Source organism: Cebidichthys violaceus, unplaced genomic scaffold (genome assembly GCF_023349555.1).
Source record: "Cebidichthys violaceus isolate CVI_PGR_0920_01 unplaced genomic scaffold, fCebVio1.0.p SCAF_619, whole genome shotgun sequence".
Taxonomy (NCBI): domain Eukaryota; kingdom Metazoa; phylum Chordata; class Actinopteri; order Perciformes; family Stichaeidae; genus Cebidichthys; species Cebidichthys violaceus.
This window is the reverse complement of record NW_027176838.1, coordinates 1-16,337: the sequence shown is the minus strand read 5'-3', so window position 1 is coordinate 16,337 and position 16,337 is coordinate 1. Positions and strand designations below refer to the sequence as shown.

The window sequence follows — 16,337 nt, the reverse complement described above, 5'->3', positions numbered from 1 at the left end:
GTATTTTCCCCAATCCATGCCCTGCATTCAGTAAGAAATGCTATGTATAAAGCAATCACATAAAACAGGTTTAAGTTAAACTAATGCACATATCAGAGATACATGACTTACACACGTTTCTTATGTGTATTCTGTCAGCAGACACAAATGCATGTAGTACTACAAAATGTGTACTCTAGAGGTACATATCAGTGCTGAATACTGAGAAAACATTCATAGTTTACATCACAAAAGTATCAATGCATGTATCAAATACATGACTTATAGAGAGTAACCTGCATAACATCAACACAATGCAGAGTTTAATACACCCACGCGAGACACTTAAACATCAGGAAATGAACCAGCAATCAAAGAGACAAACAGAGATAAAGTGTATATTACTCACATTTGTTGTCGATGTCAATTCTCCTTTCTTTCATGGAGATGTTCATTGATGTCCAACTGCTATGAAAGTCTGTTTGTTTGTTGACAGAAGTCTTCTTCCTCTCTGTTGACAGTCTTCTTGTTTGTTTGTTTCCTCTCTGTGGCTGTTAGCACGTTAGCAGACATCATTAGCAACACCGGGTAACTAGCGAACGTTACTTTCACTGGAAGCTAAACGGTTGTTTAATTTAAATTACCGTGTTAACTTTCCGTTTGTTTGTAGTGTTGACAGACTTTGTCCGGTTTCACTAATAACTTCATCTTTTCTTTTCCAGCGACGTCTCCGCTCAGTTCCACGGTGGCCTTACAGAAGCTGCTTGATTGTTTGATACTTAACTAGGTTTAATTAGGGATAACGACTTCCACCTGTGCTCCCAGGTAGACCGCAATAAGCCTGCAATACTCTTTCTGGCCACACTGATTGTACGTAAAACGTAGGGGGGCGCTGTTTCACCCACGTTTGAGGGTGTAATGTTCTACTCTGACCACTAACAGCAGGGGCGCTGTTTCACTCATGTGAGGGAACTCGGGAATTTAAGAGACAAATACATATTTAATCAAAGACAGCATTCTAATATGAATATGTCGAAGCTGCCTGTGATCTGTTTATGTAAGAGAACTGCATTATGCGTTTGTGTGAGAAATAATTAGTACAACCTTTCATGCATGTCACTGTATGTTGGTTTATTAATGTTTTAGCTGCAGAGAGATATAGATTTACTAGACAACTGTTTGATTCAACATTTTATTAACGGACAAATGGGTGAAATAAATAGAGGGGGGATGATTCTTGTCATAGTAACTACTGTAATCACCATCATCACATTTGAACACGCAATATATTTACATCAGTCACTTTCATTTAAATACATAAGTTAGAGTCAATGATTGACAAACTATATCACATAGCTTGCATTAGTGTGGTTTCTAATTTCAATAATAACTTTAGCAAAGTGAAATGTTCTTCTCCCCCAAGGCACGTCTCACAACGTTCATGAGAGATATGCTGCACAAATCATCAAACAGGTCAAGTAGAAAAGAAGCAGTGTTACAAATCAAAACCAGAGTAGAAACACAATCATAAATATAAAAATAAGAAATCATTACACGGTAAGTTGCATATTGACATTGTAAAAATAATTTAAAAAACATTTTCCAGTGTTGTATTGCTTGGGATTTGGTCTTGAAACAGAAAGAGCAGCGGGCTGGCGAGCTGTGAATATATTCTTTAGCTCCTGTTAGGAGAAACTAAACATTAACGCTTCAGTGCAGTATTTGACTTTACTATTTGTCTCATTAATAACTTCCTCCTTCTGACCATCATAACATAGACAGCTGGAGCAAAAAAAGGTGCCAGTAGTTTAGAAAAGTTCAACATAAATACAACTTCTGTGAAGTGTTGAACAATGAAAGGACTTACAGGTGGAACATTTAGCTGGACCCTATTCCAAGTGACTAAGGGAAGCGTGAACCTCTGCATTTTTAAACATTTAGTTAACGCCTCAGCTGCCTTTACATTGTGAGTCATGTTTGCATGGAGCCACAGCAGCCTGGATTTGTAGTGGCGTGGGGCTTTGAGGTCTTCTTGATTTTATTTTGATCAACTGTAATAGAAGCGCCCATATTTTCCTCCTGAATCAGGGTTTCTTAAACTTTTAAATGTTGCTTCAAGTGTTTATTTGCAAGAATATGCACCTTGAAATAGAAGTATAATAAAAAAATATTATATATATTTTAAATAATCAAAATAATCACCTGAAACTTGCATGTCCCAGGAAGCAATCCCTCACTTTTAAGTGCTGATAAATTATGGTTTACTTTAAATTTAGGCCGTACTACACTTTGTATTTGATATCAGAAATACACCAACTTTATAGTTTGTTAGAATCAAGAAAAATATATCATACAATAAAATAGAAATGGCTGCCAATGAAATGAGGAGTGTGGATGTCTATTTAAAGTTCACATCTCTTTGAAATGTTTATTTCATGCACGAGGCCAGTCAATAAAATACTGTCCTGCTAATAGCGACATGTCATACTTTATGCAGATAAGCACAAGGAGGAATGAAAGACGAATACACAGGTCGATGAGAAAAAGTGGAAAGAAAACAGTGATTTTGCTCCGAACAAGGCTGTGGGAAAAAGTAAAGGAGCGTGACAGGAAGTGATGTCATCATACCTACCAGCTAATTTGGCTTCACAGCTTTTCGGTCTGTTGGGATGGCTTTGCTGTTGGCTGGCGGGCATTTTTCTCTTGGTCCACAGTTTGTTACAAAGCAAGTGAAAATGGTGAAGACGTGTTGAAGGAAGAATTGGCAGCTTCTGGCACGGTTCATTTGGTCATTATCAAGTCATAAAGTCGGTCTTGTCCGTGGTGATCAGATCCATATTGATCTCAGAGGTTAGTCTCATCCCAGGTGGGGTCGTTCATGTTCTTCAGAACTCTCCTGACGATCTTCTCCAGCTCTTTCCTCGCTCGCTGCTCCTCCTCCAGCGTCCTCTTCATCCTCTTGTTGTCCTGGAGAGAGACGAAGAATGACAGGAAGGGAGAGGAATATCTCTATTGGTTCTTGGACAGAAGTTTGAACCTTTTAACGAGTCACTGATGAGATAAGCTCAGGTCATTAATACATTCAGCAGACTCACCTGTTTGAGCCCCTGGATCTCATCTTTCAGACTGTACACAGTGTCCACCAGACTCCTGCAGGAACAGAACAGCTTTACTCCGACACACACTGACTGCAGCCTGATACCAACTGTGAAATACCCTTTACATCATTTCACATACTGACATGGTGGTTTGTTTCCACTTTGACTCTTGGCCATACATGCTTTGAATGCTTACAAGTTTGGAAAGTTTCTAAATGTGTGCTTGAGTTGTGATTGGTTTCATTGTGAGTTCAGAATCTCCCCTTTTCCTCTGTGTTGTATCTTTTGATGCTGCATCCTTTTATTCGCTGCTGCTGCTGCTGCTGTTCTTTGTCCCCACAGTCTCCGCTATTAAAGCTTAACTTATCCTCATGTTGAGAAGACATAAAAAACACACCTTCGTCGCTCCCCTCTCACCTCTCCTCCACTACAGTTTGCCCGTTGCTCCTGGTCTCCTCCACGATGATCTTCTCCTCCTCTGGGAACAACATGTGCACGTCCTTCCTGCTGGAGCCTGATTGAACAGTGACAACAGTGGAAGTTATTAACCCTGCGTGATGCACACACACATACACATATGCACACAAACAAACAAAACAGACACACATCCGGTCATTAAATATACTGTACTATGGGGTATCTGCTTACTGAATCTACTGTACACAGAGGCTTGTACACAACGACACACACACACACAGCAGAGGAAATGTTTGGGAGGATATATAGATACTTCTGTTCCTAGCTGTAAGCTAGCCGGTTCGCTAAGCATGTCAGACACCGATGTCTTACGAGAAAATGAGGCAGTCCTGTAACTAGTGGCGGTCCAGAGACTGTCATAATCCGAGTCCTCTGACTGGTCAGAACATGGCAGGTTGCCAGCGACGGTGAGGCTGGTGTCAGCGAGCACGTGGTTGTGCATGAGGTCAGTCCCCTGCCAGGCTGTACCACAAAGTAACCAGCAATAGACGGGGTTTGAACAAACCAAATTGAATGTCAGAGGGGGGGGGGGGGGGGGGGGCAAACCACAGTGAAGTTGTAAATAAATTAAAAAAAGATTTTAACCAGAAACAAAAGGCAAAACCAAGTTAAAATGAGGGAAACAAGAGTAAGACACCATTCATAATAAAAGGAGGACGATGAAACCAAACGTATGGATGAAATAGTTAATGAAAAAACAGGATGGATGAGGAAAGCAGAGGAAGGGCAGACATGAAAAAGAGAGGAGAGAGAAAAACATTGTTAGAGCCGACGGCAGAGAACAAACGACGGTTAGCAATAAGACAGTGTGTGAGCATGTGTGTGTGTGTGTGTGTGTGTGTGTGTGTGTGTGTGTGTGTGTGTGCGCGCTCACTGGAGTTGAGCGTCTGTCGTGTCTTGGCGCTGGTACAGTACGCCTCGATCACTTTCAGTATCTGAGCGTCCTCCTCTAGAGCTGCTGTACCTGAGAGACAAGGAGAGGACAGAAGGACATGTGAGAGACTTCACATGTGGATATTGGCTATTAACTTTGTTATATATATATATATATTTATTTATATTTAAGTAACGGAAGCCTACGTGAAGGCAATAGAATGTGTACCAATGAATTAAACAAATTTTTTTAAGTTTAAGGAAACATTGTTCATTCACGTAGGAGTGAAGTACTGCTGACTTGCATACTTACTTTTTCTGACGGTGAAGTCCTCCTCTGAAGGTTTCCTGTCTGGCTTCCTCTTAGGCAGAAGCTTCTTCATGTTTTTAGGACTCTTACTCATATCCTACAAACAAAGACACAGAAATATGTTGAGTAGGAATGTAGCTCCAAGTCCAATTCAACAGGACTCATAGGATAAAAAAAAAACATCCTCAAGAACCCTTTTAGGTCCCTTACTCCCACTCTGAGCAACACATTTTAATATGCCATATGTGTACAGCACCTCCTTCAAGCAGAGAGCAGCCGAGGGCCGGAGGGGAGGCGCAGGGCGAAGGCAGCTCAGGCTCCAGGGTTTCGGGGTACTCGGTGGCTCCAGGGGCCCCCACATAGGGCTGCTGCTGCTGAGGGCCGTCCCAAATGACGAGGGATGGGGAAGGGTGTGGTAGGTGTGTCCAATGCTCCCTCCACGAGACTCCGAGTGTCTGGAGGGAGTGGCGGGCTGAGAGGGCAACTGGGAGAAGCGGAGAAGAGGTGATAGAAAACAGGAAAGAACAGATGCTGTATGAAGGCAGTGAAGTGGATCAGCTGAGGACTTACCGTGTGACAGACGGACTGAGGCTTCTGTGAGTGTGTGTGCGTGGCCGGAGTGTGTGTGTGTTTGGTGAGAAGGTCCAGCCACTCCTGTAGCTCTTGCTGACTGTTACAGGCCACCTGCACCCGATCACACTGGCCTCCTGAACAACAACAACAACACACACAGTTGTTTTTATACTAATAAACAAGTGCAAGTACAGTGTGTATACCTGTGAATACCAAATTCTGCCAGAATAGACAATTCAAATGACGACAGAAAGGGCTGACCAGAAATTTCAAAAGCGTTCTTCAGGTTTTCTCCGTCTTCTATTCTGGAGATGAGCATCCCGGACAGTGGTATCCTTCCCTATGGAGACACACACACACACACACACACACACACACACACACGTGTGTAAACCAGTTGAACGAAGAGACCGAAACCCATTTAAATGCTGCAGGGAACGATTTTATGCTTTAAATCATCATTCAAGTTTAAACATACCTGGTAGATGAACCCACTCATCCTCAAGCTGGCAGAGAGCATGAGCAGAGAGTGAGGGAAGAGGACGAGGTAGCGTTCATTTGACTCCTGAAAAACAAAGACAAAAAACACCGTTAACTTACTTTCTTGTGGTCACTTGAACACAACAGTGTTGTGTGTTCGTTTTGGGTCTGAATGCAACATGAGGCCTGTTTAGGTCAATAAGTCAGTGTCCGTACCTGACAGTTCTGCGTGCGGACTGTAGAATGGGACATGTGGAGAACGGGGCCCAGAGTCCTGATGTCATCCCCCTCCCAGTTTCTGATTGGCTCTGTTAAAATCTGCAACTCCAGCTCCTTCTTCTTCCTCACCTCCTGGCACTGAGTCTGAACACACACACACGTAGAAGCATTCAGAGGCACATGAATGCACAAAAAACTCAAATCAATACAGTTCCTCCGTACACCTCCATGAGTAACACCGAGGTGTAACGTCACACTGTTTCTATCTTACTGCAAAGTTTTTAAAGTCCATCATGGCAGCAATGAGTTCGGCTCTGTCAGGGTGTTGGTCCTGAGACAAAGGAAAGAAAAGACACTTTTCACTGAGCTCATTGTTGTGTTATTTATTTGGATAGTCACACAGACAGACAGGTGGCTCACCTCCATGTGTCTGTCCAGTTCCTTCAGCAGCGTTGGGTACCTCTCCAGTCTGGTGAAGGGTTTACTCAGACTAGTGGTCAGCGTCAGGATCCCAGGAGAGGACGACCCCTTAGACTCCATGTACTCCCCCAGCTCCTCACTGTGATGCACACACACACACACACACACACACACACACAATATATTCACATGCTATAGGAACTAACACACAAGACGAAATAGCATATCTCTGACTGTACCTGTGTTGTATGAGTACATTGACAGCACATGGGTGGTTGGAGCAGTAGGCCACATAGATGAGCTTCATCTGGGGCATGAGATTGAGGAAGAAGCCCCCGATCCTCTGCTGGTTCTCTGGGAGTCTACACAGACACGGGATCACAAAGACACTTTATCACCGTTCTATCTCTCTTGACTGCATCGACACAGGACTCAGACAGACAGTTCCTTCAGTCTACCACTAGATGTCACTGTAGCTCTATTAACTGCCTACATGAAACTAATACCAGGTCTGAGCTTCAGCGCCCCTCTGGTTTAGAAGAGAAGCCGGAGGAGGTTCAAAACTTATTTTTTTACGCAGTTATTGACGTCATATTATCATTTGACAAGTTCATTATCACACTATGTTCCAGCAGCATCTGTAGCAGACAGAAGGAGATCAGAGCACTGACTTTGTATGCTCCTCCAAGGACTGAACCAGCATCTGCTGGAAGGTTGAGATCTCCTCCAGATTTCCCTGAATGTGACTGATGTCAACACTGCTGAGTCTGCAATACAGTGAGGAGAGGAGAGGAGAGGAGAGGAGAGGAGAGGAGAGGAGAGGAGAGGAGAGTCATAATGGATCGCTGACATTTTCAATAAAAGGTTAGTTTAAATAAATCATTATGCTTGTGAAGCTCTCGGATAATAATTCATGCATTTTGTAATATATTTATATGTGTATAATGTAGGACAAAGGACACATCCAGTATGCATATAATATACAGTGTGTTCTTATATTCTGTCAAATTTGACAGATTATATTGGTATTGCAATAGATATGCTCTAACATCTGACTCTGTTGAATTAAACAGTGTAAAAATAAAAGTGTAAAAATAAACCTGTCTGTGGGGTGAAGTGAGCGCAGGTATGAGCCCAGGAGACTCTGGAGCTCCCTCGAATATTCAGTCTCTGTTTCTAGGATGTTCTGCAGGACCTGAGGTGGACACGGACCACAAAACCACACAGAGACTTTTATATTAATTACAGTGAGTGATTTTCCATTAATGTTAGACAAAAGCTCTCGCTAAGGCGAAATGACTCTCCGAGCTGTTCGCTTATTAGTAGGAGATGTGTTTTGTAAAAGGCTAATGGAGAGAGATATCAGACCCGATGGGAGCCGTAACACCAGTAGCTTTCTATGGGTCTGACTCCACTAATTGGCTCATCACTCCACCACATCACAGCCTCTGAGGAGTGAGGGTTCTGCTAATGAATTGTGGAATTTCAGACACATGTTGCTTGGTCTCCCCTCAGGTTTGGACCTCAAATAAATATCATAAAACATAGATGTGTAGGGGGACATTGAAGGCTTTGGGCTACAAGAATAAGCAAACTGCACAAACGCACTCAAACAAAAATAGCCCAAAGTTTGCGTCTTCTGCTTCTACAATATTCTGCTCTGTCCATTAGAAGAACTTTTTATTTATATCTTCTTTTTGTTTTGCTTTTTATTTTCTTGGAACAGCTTTGACTTCAGGCAGCGTGTGTGAGTGAGAGGCTCAGGTACCCCAACCAGAGATGGACTGTCTAAAGAGACTGTCGCAGCTTGCTGCATTATTAACACACACACACACACACACACACACACACACACTGTCAGAAGCCAACCCCGGGGCAAGGCTGCCCCAGAAACCAGTGGGACGGAAGAAATAACCTACATTACATCTGCTGCACTCCCACACAGGCGTGCTGTGCAGCCTCCACACACGCAGACGCAGCCACACAATCATTAATTGGATGTGCGGATGAAACATTATTGACTGAACAAAAAGCAGGCACACATGTGAGAACGATCTGTTAATTCGGTTCACTCCATCAGTCTAACCGGGAGAGAACAAAGGAGATGATGTCTTCAGAATTCATTAACCAGGTCTAACACAGTTGCTTGAGGACACGATGCTCACCACGTTGTAGTAGGTCTTGCTGATGATGGTGGTGTCGAAACCTTTGGGGGGGCTTTTCAAGGTCCCAGACTTTGGCTTGTCTAATGTCTTGTCTATAAAGCAAGAAAGAGGGAGAGAAACAAGCAGGTTACATCAAGTTACAATCAAATGCTGAGCAGCAACGTAGCCGAACTAATCAAGAACATGACTTGTTGTGTGCATATATTCTACAGCATGTAGGACAACCAATGATTGGATGCTTTAAAGCAATTCTCTGAGTGCACAATGTCATTACACGGCCCTGTTTATTTTTTTCAACATTGTACGGCCAACAATAGCGCATGCTGTCACATCCTTCACTTCACTATTGTCCTTCGCAGACATTGCAATGTAAAGCCAGAAGAGTAATAAGCGTTTTCTAGATACTGGGGAGTTTGATCTACTTATTATCTCACTGACTAGAGAACATAAAAAGCCACTTGCAGCTGAATCGACTACGTATGTCAGTATATCAAGATAACAGGCACATGTGGCCACCAATTCATCATCCTAATCTTGGGTCCAACAACTCCCTCTGGTCATGTGCATTTGCTGCCATTCCTCAGTGTGGAATGGCTGTTATCATGATCCCTGTTTTCTGCTGTGAGCATTAAGTCAGGAAGTTCCTTTTCTATACAGCAGCTCAGGCACTTCCTGTCTTTGTGTGCGTGTGGAGCTTCCTTCCTTCGTCCCTGCCTCCTCTCCTCAGAAAGCAACACGATCAAACCAGGAGGATAACGGCTCTTACATGCACAGGACAAGAATACGAGCCACACACAAATGAGCTGTAACGATATGTTTAAAGGATAATTAGGCCTACTTCCTGAAGAAATAATGCTGCAACTGAAAGAGGTAGAGGTTTGGGTCTAGTCTAAGATCTTTGATAAGCAGCATGTGCATCATCTTTAACACAAGAGCGTAAACTCTGTCTCAAATCTGAATCTAGAGCAGCCACTGCACCCACCGCTTCCTTTCAGCTCCCGTACGTAGTTACTGGGGAACCACCCAGAATGGCCGTTGAGCGATCCCTCCCACCAGCCCCCCTCCTCCTGCCGGCTCACGCTGATGATGTCGCCCTTGGAGAACGAGAGCTCGTCTTCGTTGGTCTGCTGGAAGGTGAAGCGCGCCTTGAACAGCGCGTGGCCACACCCGCCGCCCTCCGACATGTCCTGAGGACAGACCGTTATCAGTGCTGTACATCTTGACCCAGTCACTGTTTGTCTGCTCACATTGCTCAGATGTGTTGTTGTTGTTGTTGTTGTTGTCGTCGTTAACTCACCAGGCTGCGGTACTGAGGCTGCAGCACTTTGGAGGAGCGACTCTGAGTGTTCAGAGAGTCAAACGACTTGATCCTCAAGTGTGAGGAGTGCGGCACGCACACACTGTCTTCAGAAACACCTAAATCTGCACACAGTGTTTCAATTAACAGTCAAGTTAAACAATTAAAAGATCTAAATTTCATTATAAACCCTTATAATGACACTAATACCAACAATGAACCTAAAGAGCATATATTATTATTTTATACAGTACAAGGTAATATGACATTATCACATAAGATACTACTACTAGAACTGATTTTAATAATTAAATGACACAAGTATGTAGTGCATTTATAAAAAAAAAGGTAAACAAAAGACGGGAAAAATAAAAAGAATTTGTAAAAACACAATAATCTCACCTTCGGTAGCTTTGTTGAGGGACACCAGGGAGTTTAGGACCTTGGAGAAGTTCAGTCCCTGCAGGAGGTCATTAACCTCGAAAGGCTTAAGGGGAGAAAAAAGTTTGAGGAGTTTGAGACAAACACAAACACACATTCATAATACATGTATAGAGGACACAGAGCTGACATCTCCACGCATGCATCTCACACAGAGATGTTCGTGATCATAATAACATGAACGATTACCACAGAACACGGTTTACTGAATGAATCCAACAGAAAACGATGCTTTAGAAACGGTGTGAGTGTGTTCCTATAGAATATTGGTATTCAGCTCGCATCGATTCTCATTAAGAATTTACTTTATGAACGCATGCTACAGCCTAAAAATGAAGAAATGCTAAGTGCAGTGGGGGGTTTGTGTCTCTTCTCCAACTGCAGTCTGGAGCAGGATTACTCAAAGTCTGAGCTTCCCCTTGTAATCCCATCACACACACACACACACACACACACAATCAAAAGACCCTAATCGTGTGTATACCACACACTGAAGGTGGAGGTCATGTGGGGCTTGAAAACTTCTGATTTAAAAACTTTATTTAAAAAGCTGAGAGCAGCCAGGAATAGTGAAGAGCAGGTCTCTTTAGTGTGATGATAAAACGACGGCGTTCTTTAATGTAGTCCTCCTTTTAAGAACCCACTTGGTCTGATTTATATCCACAGGCTGATTAGTAGTCAGGGCGGTGTGGACCCAACAGTTAACACACACTCCCATCTCTCCCACTGGCATTGGGCCAAGGTACAAAACAAGGCTGTCTATGCACCGCTGCAGTAGAAATGTACCAGCGCCAAGGTTGCATTTGTACACATTTTGGGTATTTTAGCTGCCGCAACACTAAAAAGAAACACATGTAGAATGTCAGCGACAAAGAAAAGCTCTCGCAGAAGGATCTTATACCTCACTAAGGGAGAAAAAGTGCAGTTGATATTGAAATAAAGAGCACTTTATTGATCTTTGAAAGAATTCGGTTCTACGTGACATATTTGTTAACATCTTTAAATTAGAATGGATTCTTAAAAGTTAAATATAAATACAATTTGACATCATATAAATAGCAGTAATGCCGCATACCACATACAAGATATTAATAACTGTATATTAAACGCAGTTTTGTTCATCTTGCATGTTACAGTGAAACACATACAGCTGTGAGAAGCAGAGAGAACATAATCCCAGCCTGTGATTGGTCAAACAGCTTACCTGATAACAGGGAGCGCTTGATTTAACGCGGCGGAGACGTAAATGCACAGAATCAATAACCCACCGGATTGAGTTTGATTAATAGATTTAAGATCTGATTAATTGTGTAGGTCCGGTTAATCAAGTCAGGACTCACACCGTCCCTCTGTTGGACAGACGGTGTCCGGCTCGTCCTCTGCCCGTCCAGCGAGTGTCTGGGAGAATCACTCCTCTGCTGCTGAAGGAGGCCCTCGGCTTCCAGCAACATGGCCGACATGCTTCTAATCAACGTGATTGGGTCCACAGACTACTTGACGTGTCGCATTACGTCAGCCCACCCACTCGTCCCCTCTATTTCATCTGCTCACTCTTTTTCCATTGCTCCTTTACCACCGACTCAGGATTTTCTTTAACGCCACCCTCCCCCCCTCGTTACTGACTGGGCTGTTAGGGACATCAAAAATAATTCTCCAAGTGTGGAGCAAAACCTTATTAAAGGTCTACAGGCCCGGGACTCCTGTGTTGTATAACCTGCTCTTTTTTCCATAGCAAAGATCGAAATGTGTGTGTGTGTGTGTGTGTGTGTGTGTGTGTGTGTGGTGTCATTTTGCATACCACACTACTCACTAGCCCTCTCTACACACCCACTGTGGGGCAGGATATAACCTGGCTCGACCCACTGTTGTGCGAACACACAGATGTTGTGTAACCTAGTGGCCTAAAGGACAAGGTGTCTGACTTCAGATCAGAACATTGAGGAGTCGAGTGGCTTTGTGGTTGAAAGATCCAGCATGATGAGCATTTCATGTGCTAATATTTAAGCTTTTTCACCCCCGCTGACACCATGCACACCTTACTGAACATCCAGAACTGGTCCAATTCTGTTAGTTCTGCAATCGAATAATTCTGGAACAAATCTCTCTCTCTCTCTGTCTCTATGTCTCTCTCTCTCTTTCTCTCTCTCTCTGTCTCTATGTCTCTCTCTCTCTCTCTCTCTCTCTCTCTCTCTCTCTGTCTCTCTCTCTGTCTCACTGTCTCTCTCTCTCTCTGTCTCTCTCTCTCTCTCTCTCTCTCTCTCTCTCTCTCTGTCTCACTGTCTCTCTCTCTCTCTGTCTCTCTCTCTCTCTCTGTCTCACTGTCTCACTGTCTCTCTCTCTCTCTCTCTCTCTCTCTCTCTCTCTCTCTCTCTCTCTCTTCTCACATATACACACCTTTGCTGACTAAACATCCATTGTTTAACTGTATAGAGACACAGTATTTGTATCGTAATTGCAATTTTTAAATTAATATTCGAAAAAGATATTTCCCGAAACAGCCATATTGATTTATAAAAGGCAAGTTTCCAGGTTGCGCGTGAGTACAATACCTGTTGCACGAGCCGTTAACTGGAGTAACGGCTAAACATTAACCGTACAGACGTCACTGATAAACAGCAGGATACGTACGTTTCAAAAAGGTGGTATAAACAATGAATATGTTTGCGTAGGTATGGGGTAATGTGTTTTCTAGGCTTCGTACTGTGTAAGTGCTTTAATAAATACATATTATGATAATATGAACTCACCTCCACACCGAAAGCCCCGCAGCCTTTAACAAACTCCTCAACGTTCCTCTGACACTCGCTGTCGCCCCTCGGTTCCTGGAAAAACTACACACAAAAAGTCACTAAATTAGCTTTAAAATACTCACACAAAATGTTAATAAACTGTTTATGAAGGTGTTAAAGGTTTTTTCGTCATGTAAACAATCTTATTCCAGGCGTTGCTAGTGCACTTGCCACCTGCTGCTTACTAGTATCAAGCTAGCAAAAAGAAAATGAGCTAAACTTCCGGTTTCAATTTTCAAATTAAGGCGTTGTGTACGTTTTTATATATGTTGTGTTTAAAATTGAACTTTCTGTAAAAGCTACAAAAATCATTATTTTATTGCAGTTAGTAGTAAGGTACCTGGTTGTTGTTGTGGTCTAGTGTATTTTTAATAAATAGCACAGTGGGTGATCCGTAGCTGCTGACCACTGCTGACAACGAGGTATGCCTTTATTTTGAAAGAAGCTATTCCTCCCTCTATGTTGAGTTGAAGCTAATAGAAGCTACTTTGATAGAGATCTGACAGGGAAGTAGGATAAGAACAAGGAGGATATGACGTTGACAGGCTCATGGTCCATTGTGTGTGTGTGTGTGTGTGTGTGTGTGTGTGTGTGTGTGCGTGAGAGAGGAGGGAGGTTATAGCTTTATTACTGCAGGCTCGTACTGGTTTTAGCTCTGGTTAACAGTGGACTAATTAGTAGTGGAATTAGCCTACATTCAGTATTAGTAGTATGTATTGCAGTAGTTCTTTTAATGAGAATTATTAGTATCACAGCAATGCAATTTTAAATATGAATCTATGCAGGAATCGGATCTGGTATCAGATTTACATATCAGATGTCACGTATCTTCTTTCCTTTTTTATCTCTAGAATAGAAAATACCTGCAATAAAACAAAAAAACAAAGGGTTCAAAAAGAAGAGCACATACAAGTGAGATAACACATAACCTGTTGATTAAATTAGCACTTTTAACAGGAGGCTTTTACTTTAAGTAATAGTACAACACTTTAATATTTAAATTATATCTAAAAAGTGCTTACCCCTTTTGACTTTAAATTGATTTTTTTGTATACAACAAACAGGACAAAATACTTTAATGCCAAAGGGAAAACAAAATCTAAGAATTCGTGTGTGGCAATGTTTTTATTGCATTTTCATTTTTAAGTCTGTAAATACTACTCTCAACGTCTTTTTTTCTGTAGAATGTTCGGATAATTAGGTTTATTTATGCACTGTCTACATATATAGCCTAGGGGCTGAATATATTTAGCTTTTATTTTGTTTTCTATGTTTTTATGTCCCATATTATTTTGTCCCCCTCCACAGCCCTGTGTCCCTCAATCCACTCACTTTGTCCACCGTCCCGGATCGGAGTCGCTCCAGCAGCCGGCACAGCACCGCTCCATCCTGCAGAGACGTCTGGAGGAAAGCCTCTGGATCCGAAATGCTTTTCTTGGGAGACTCCAGGACCCCCAGCGTGATGAGCCACGTTACCGTCTGTTCGGCCGAATTCATGGCCGGATCTCCAATGTCATACAACAACAACAGCAGCAGCTTCAGTGACCGCGCTCCCCTGTTTGTGGTCCGTCCGAAATGAGACAGAAGGGTCAGCCAGCCGCGCCTTGTTTGAACATCAACGCGCACTGGTTTGGATCACACAGGCTGATGATCCAAAATAGAAAAAAAATAATAGATGTGGAAATGAGAAAGGTACTTCCTTCCTTTATTCTCTCTCTCTCTCTCTCTCTCTCTCTCTCTCTCTCTCTCTCTCTCTCTCTCTCTCTCTCTCTCTCTCTCTCTCTCTCTCTCTCTCTCTCTCTCTCACCTTTGCTTGTGTGCACAACTGTGGCAGCAGGACCAGTGTCAAGTGACGCACTCTGAGACGCGACTTCCTTTGACAGTTTTTAAATTAAAAGCATACACTTCAGGTGCGTTTGTTCACAGATGACGATCCGTTTGTATCATCACCATTGTTCTCTTCTTCTTTGCCCACTAGTTTTTAGTTTTATATGCTTGTTTACATGCAATGGTCTAAATGTATAGGTGGCTGCAATAAAGGCATATTATTTAACTACAAAAGGCATAAGAAGGCTACACAAAGGAACATGTGTGTGTATTATTATCATACCATCTACAAAATCATTGTAAAATGAATCATATATCATTCATGGCACTATGTTGTGTGTTTCCGTTCATCTATCATCTGAGCTTTTCTGAATCAGAAACAATTTCAGAAACAAATAGGGCCCTAAATATATATTCGATATTAATAAGTCATAAATAACAATTGCACATAGTATAAATATATTAAAAGTAATAGTCAATAAATTTAATTTTGCAGAAACACCTTTTGTTTAGAAATGTTGAATGGAAAATAAAAAGGAATGTGTAAATGAAAATGTCTCTATTTCCTTTTTATTCAGTAAGCTACCATACCTGTATATCAATATTAACAATAATCACTGAGCATGGTGTCCAACTCCGGGCTGCAATACAAGAAACCAAAGCCTTTAACCAGATAACTAATAAATAATTAGTGTTGCACTTTTACTTTGAAGAGTAACCCTCTAACTTCCGCTTTATCCCATGCTTTTATTGTTGAGTTTGACGCAGCACATCGCAGGACCGTCCCATTGATGACTAACAGGCTGATCAAACCACGCAGAACTCCGAACTACATTCAAAAATCTACACATTTAAAACGTGTTGCTCATTTATTGTAGGAAGAAGCAAATCAGTTAAAATATTCCTAATTAAAACAAGCTTCGCTTAGATATTAATTACGTCATGAAAAGTGGATCGTTATTGTTCAGAATACGTCAGCAGTGGGGCTAAATTGTGCTAATGCACTGGTTTATTCAATGAAGCATAACTTGTGCGTTAAGTCGATTTCTTCCCGAGACTGCACGAGCATGACATAAGTAATTCAATGACTTGTTGTCAACTGTGTTTAACTGGGCTGTGTCGCCCTCTGCTGACAGTTTAGGTTATAGGTTTAGCAACACTACAACATTAAGTCAAGTCAAACTTATTACAGGGAATAAATAAATAGCACAATGATGTATGAAAACTCATTATGAACCCCATAAATTACTCATATAATGATGTGATTATATACCTAAAATGTTGACTTTAGTTTTGAAATTTTAGTTGCTATTTGTTCAACATTTATACCTTGATTTTAGCTGACAAGAAACAACAATAAAGAGGAGAACAATTGCCCCCAATCAATCT

At 42.0% G+C, this 16,337-nt stretch overlaps 1 protein-coding gene across 2 annotated transcripts; it reads right to left on the bottom strand.

The window, feature by feature from the left end:
- Nucleotides 1–1,157: 1,157 nt before the first annotated feature.
- Nucleotides 1,158–14,835, bottom strand: LOC137890137 (rho guanine nucleotide exchange factor 7-like). 2 transcript variants are annotated; one of them, XM_068734252.1, is made up of 22 exons: nucleotides 14,454–14,835; nucleotides 13,080–13,163; nucleotides 10,294–10,378; nucleotides 9,892–10,016; nucleotides 9,577–9,781; nucleotides 8,595–8,686; nucleotides 7,530–7,624; nucleotides 7,101–7,196; nucleotides 6,669–6,791; nucleotides 6,430–6,568; nucleotides 6,281–6,340; nucleotides 6,007–6,153; nucleotides 5,789–5,875; nucleotides 5,572–5,650; nucleotides 5,308–5,444; nucleotides 4,994–5,221; nucleotides 4,741–4,834; nucleotides 4,429–4,518; nucleotides 3,867–4,016; nucleotides 3,495–3,591; nucleotides 3,075–3,129; nucleotides 1,158–2,946 (listed from the first exon to the last, which is right to left on the bottom strand). In XM_068734252.1, exons 1-22 carry the CDS (start codon nucleotides 14,616–14,618, stop codon nucleotides 2,824–2,826), a joined length of 2,556 nt encoding a protein of 851 aa, XP_068590353.1. In that variant the 5' UTR covers nucleotides 14,619–14,835; the 3' UTR covers nucleotides 1,158–2,823. The 2 variants fall into 2 exon arrangements, with proteins under 2 accessions (XP_068590353.1, XP_068590354.1); XM_068734253.1 differs by lacking the exon at nucleotides 3,867–4,016 and having other exon boundaries at nucleotides 14,454–14,829.
- Between the last annotated feature and the right edge of the window lie 1,502 nt (nucleotides 14,836–16,337).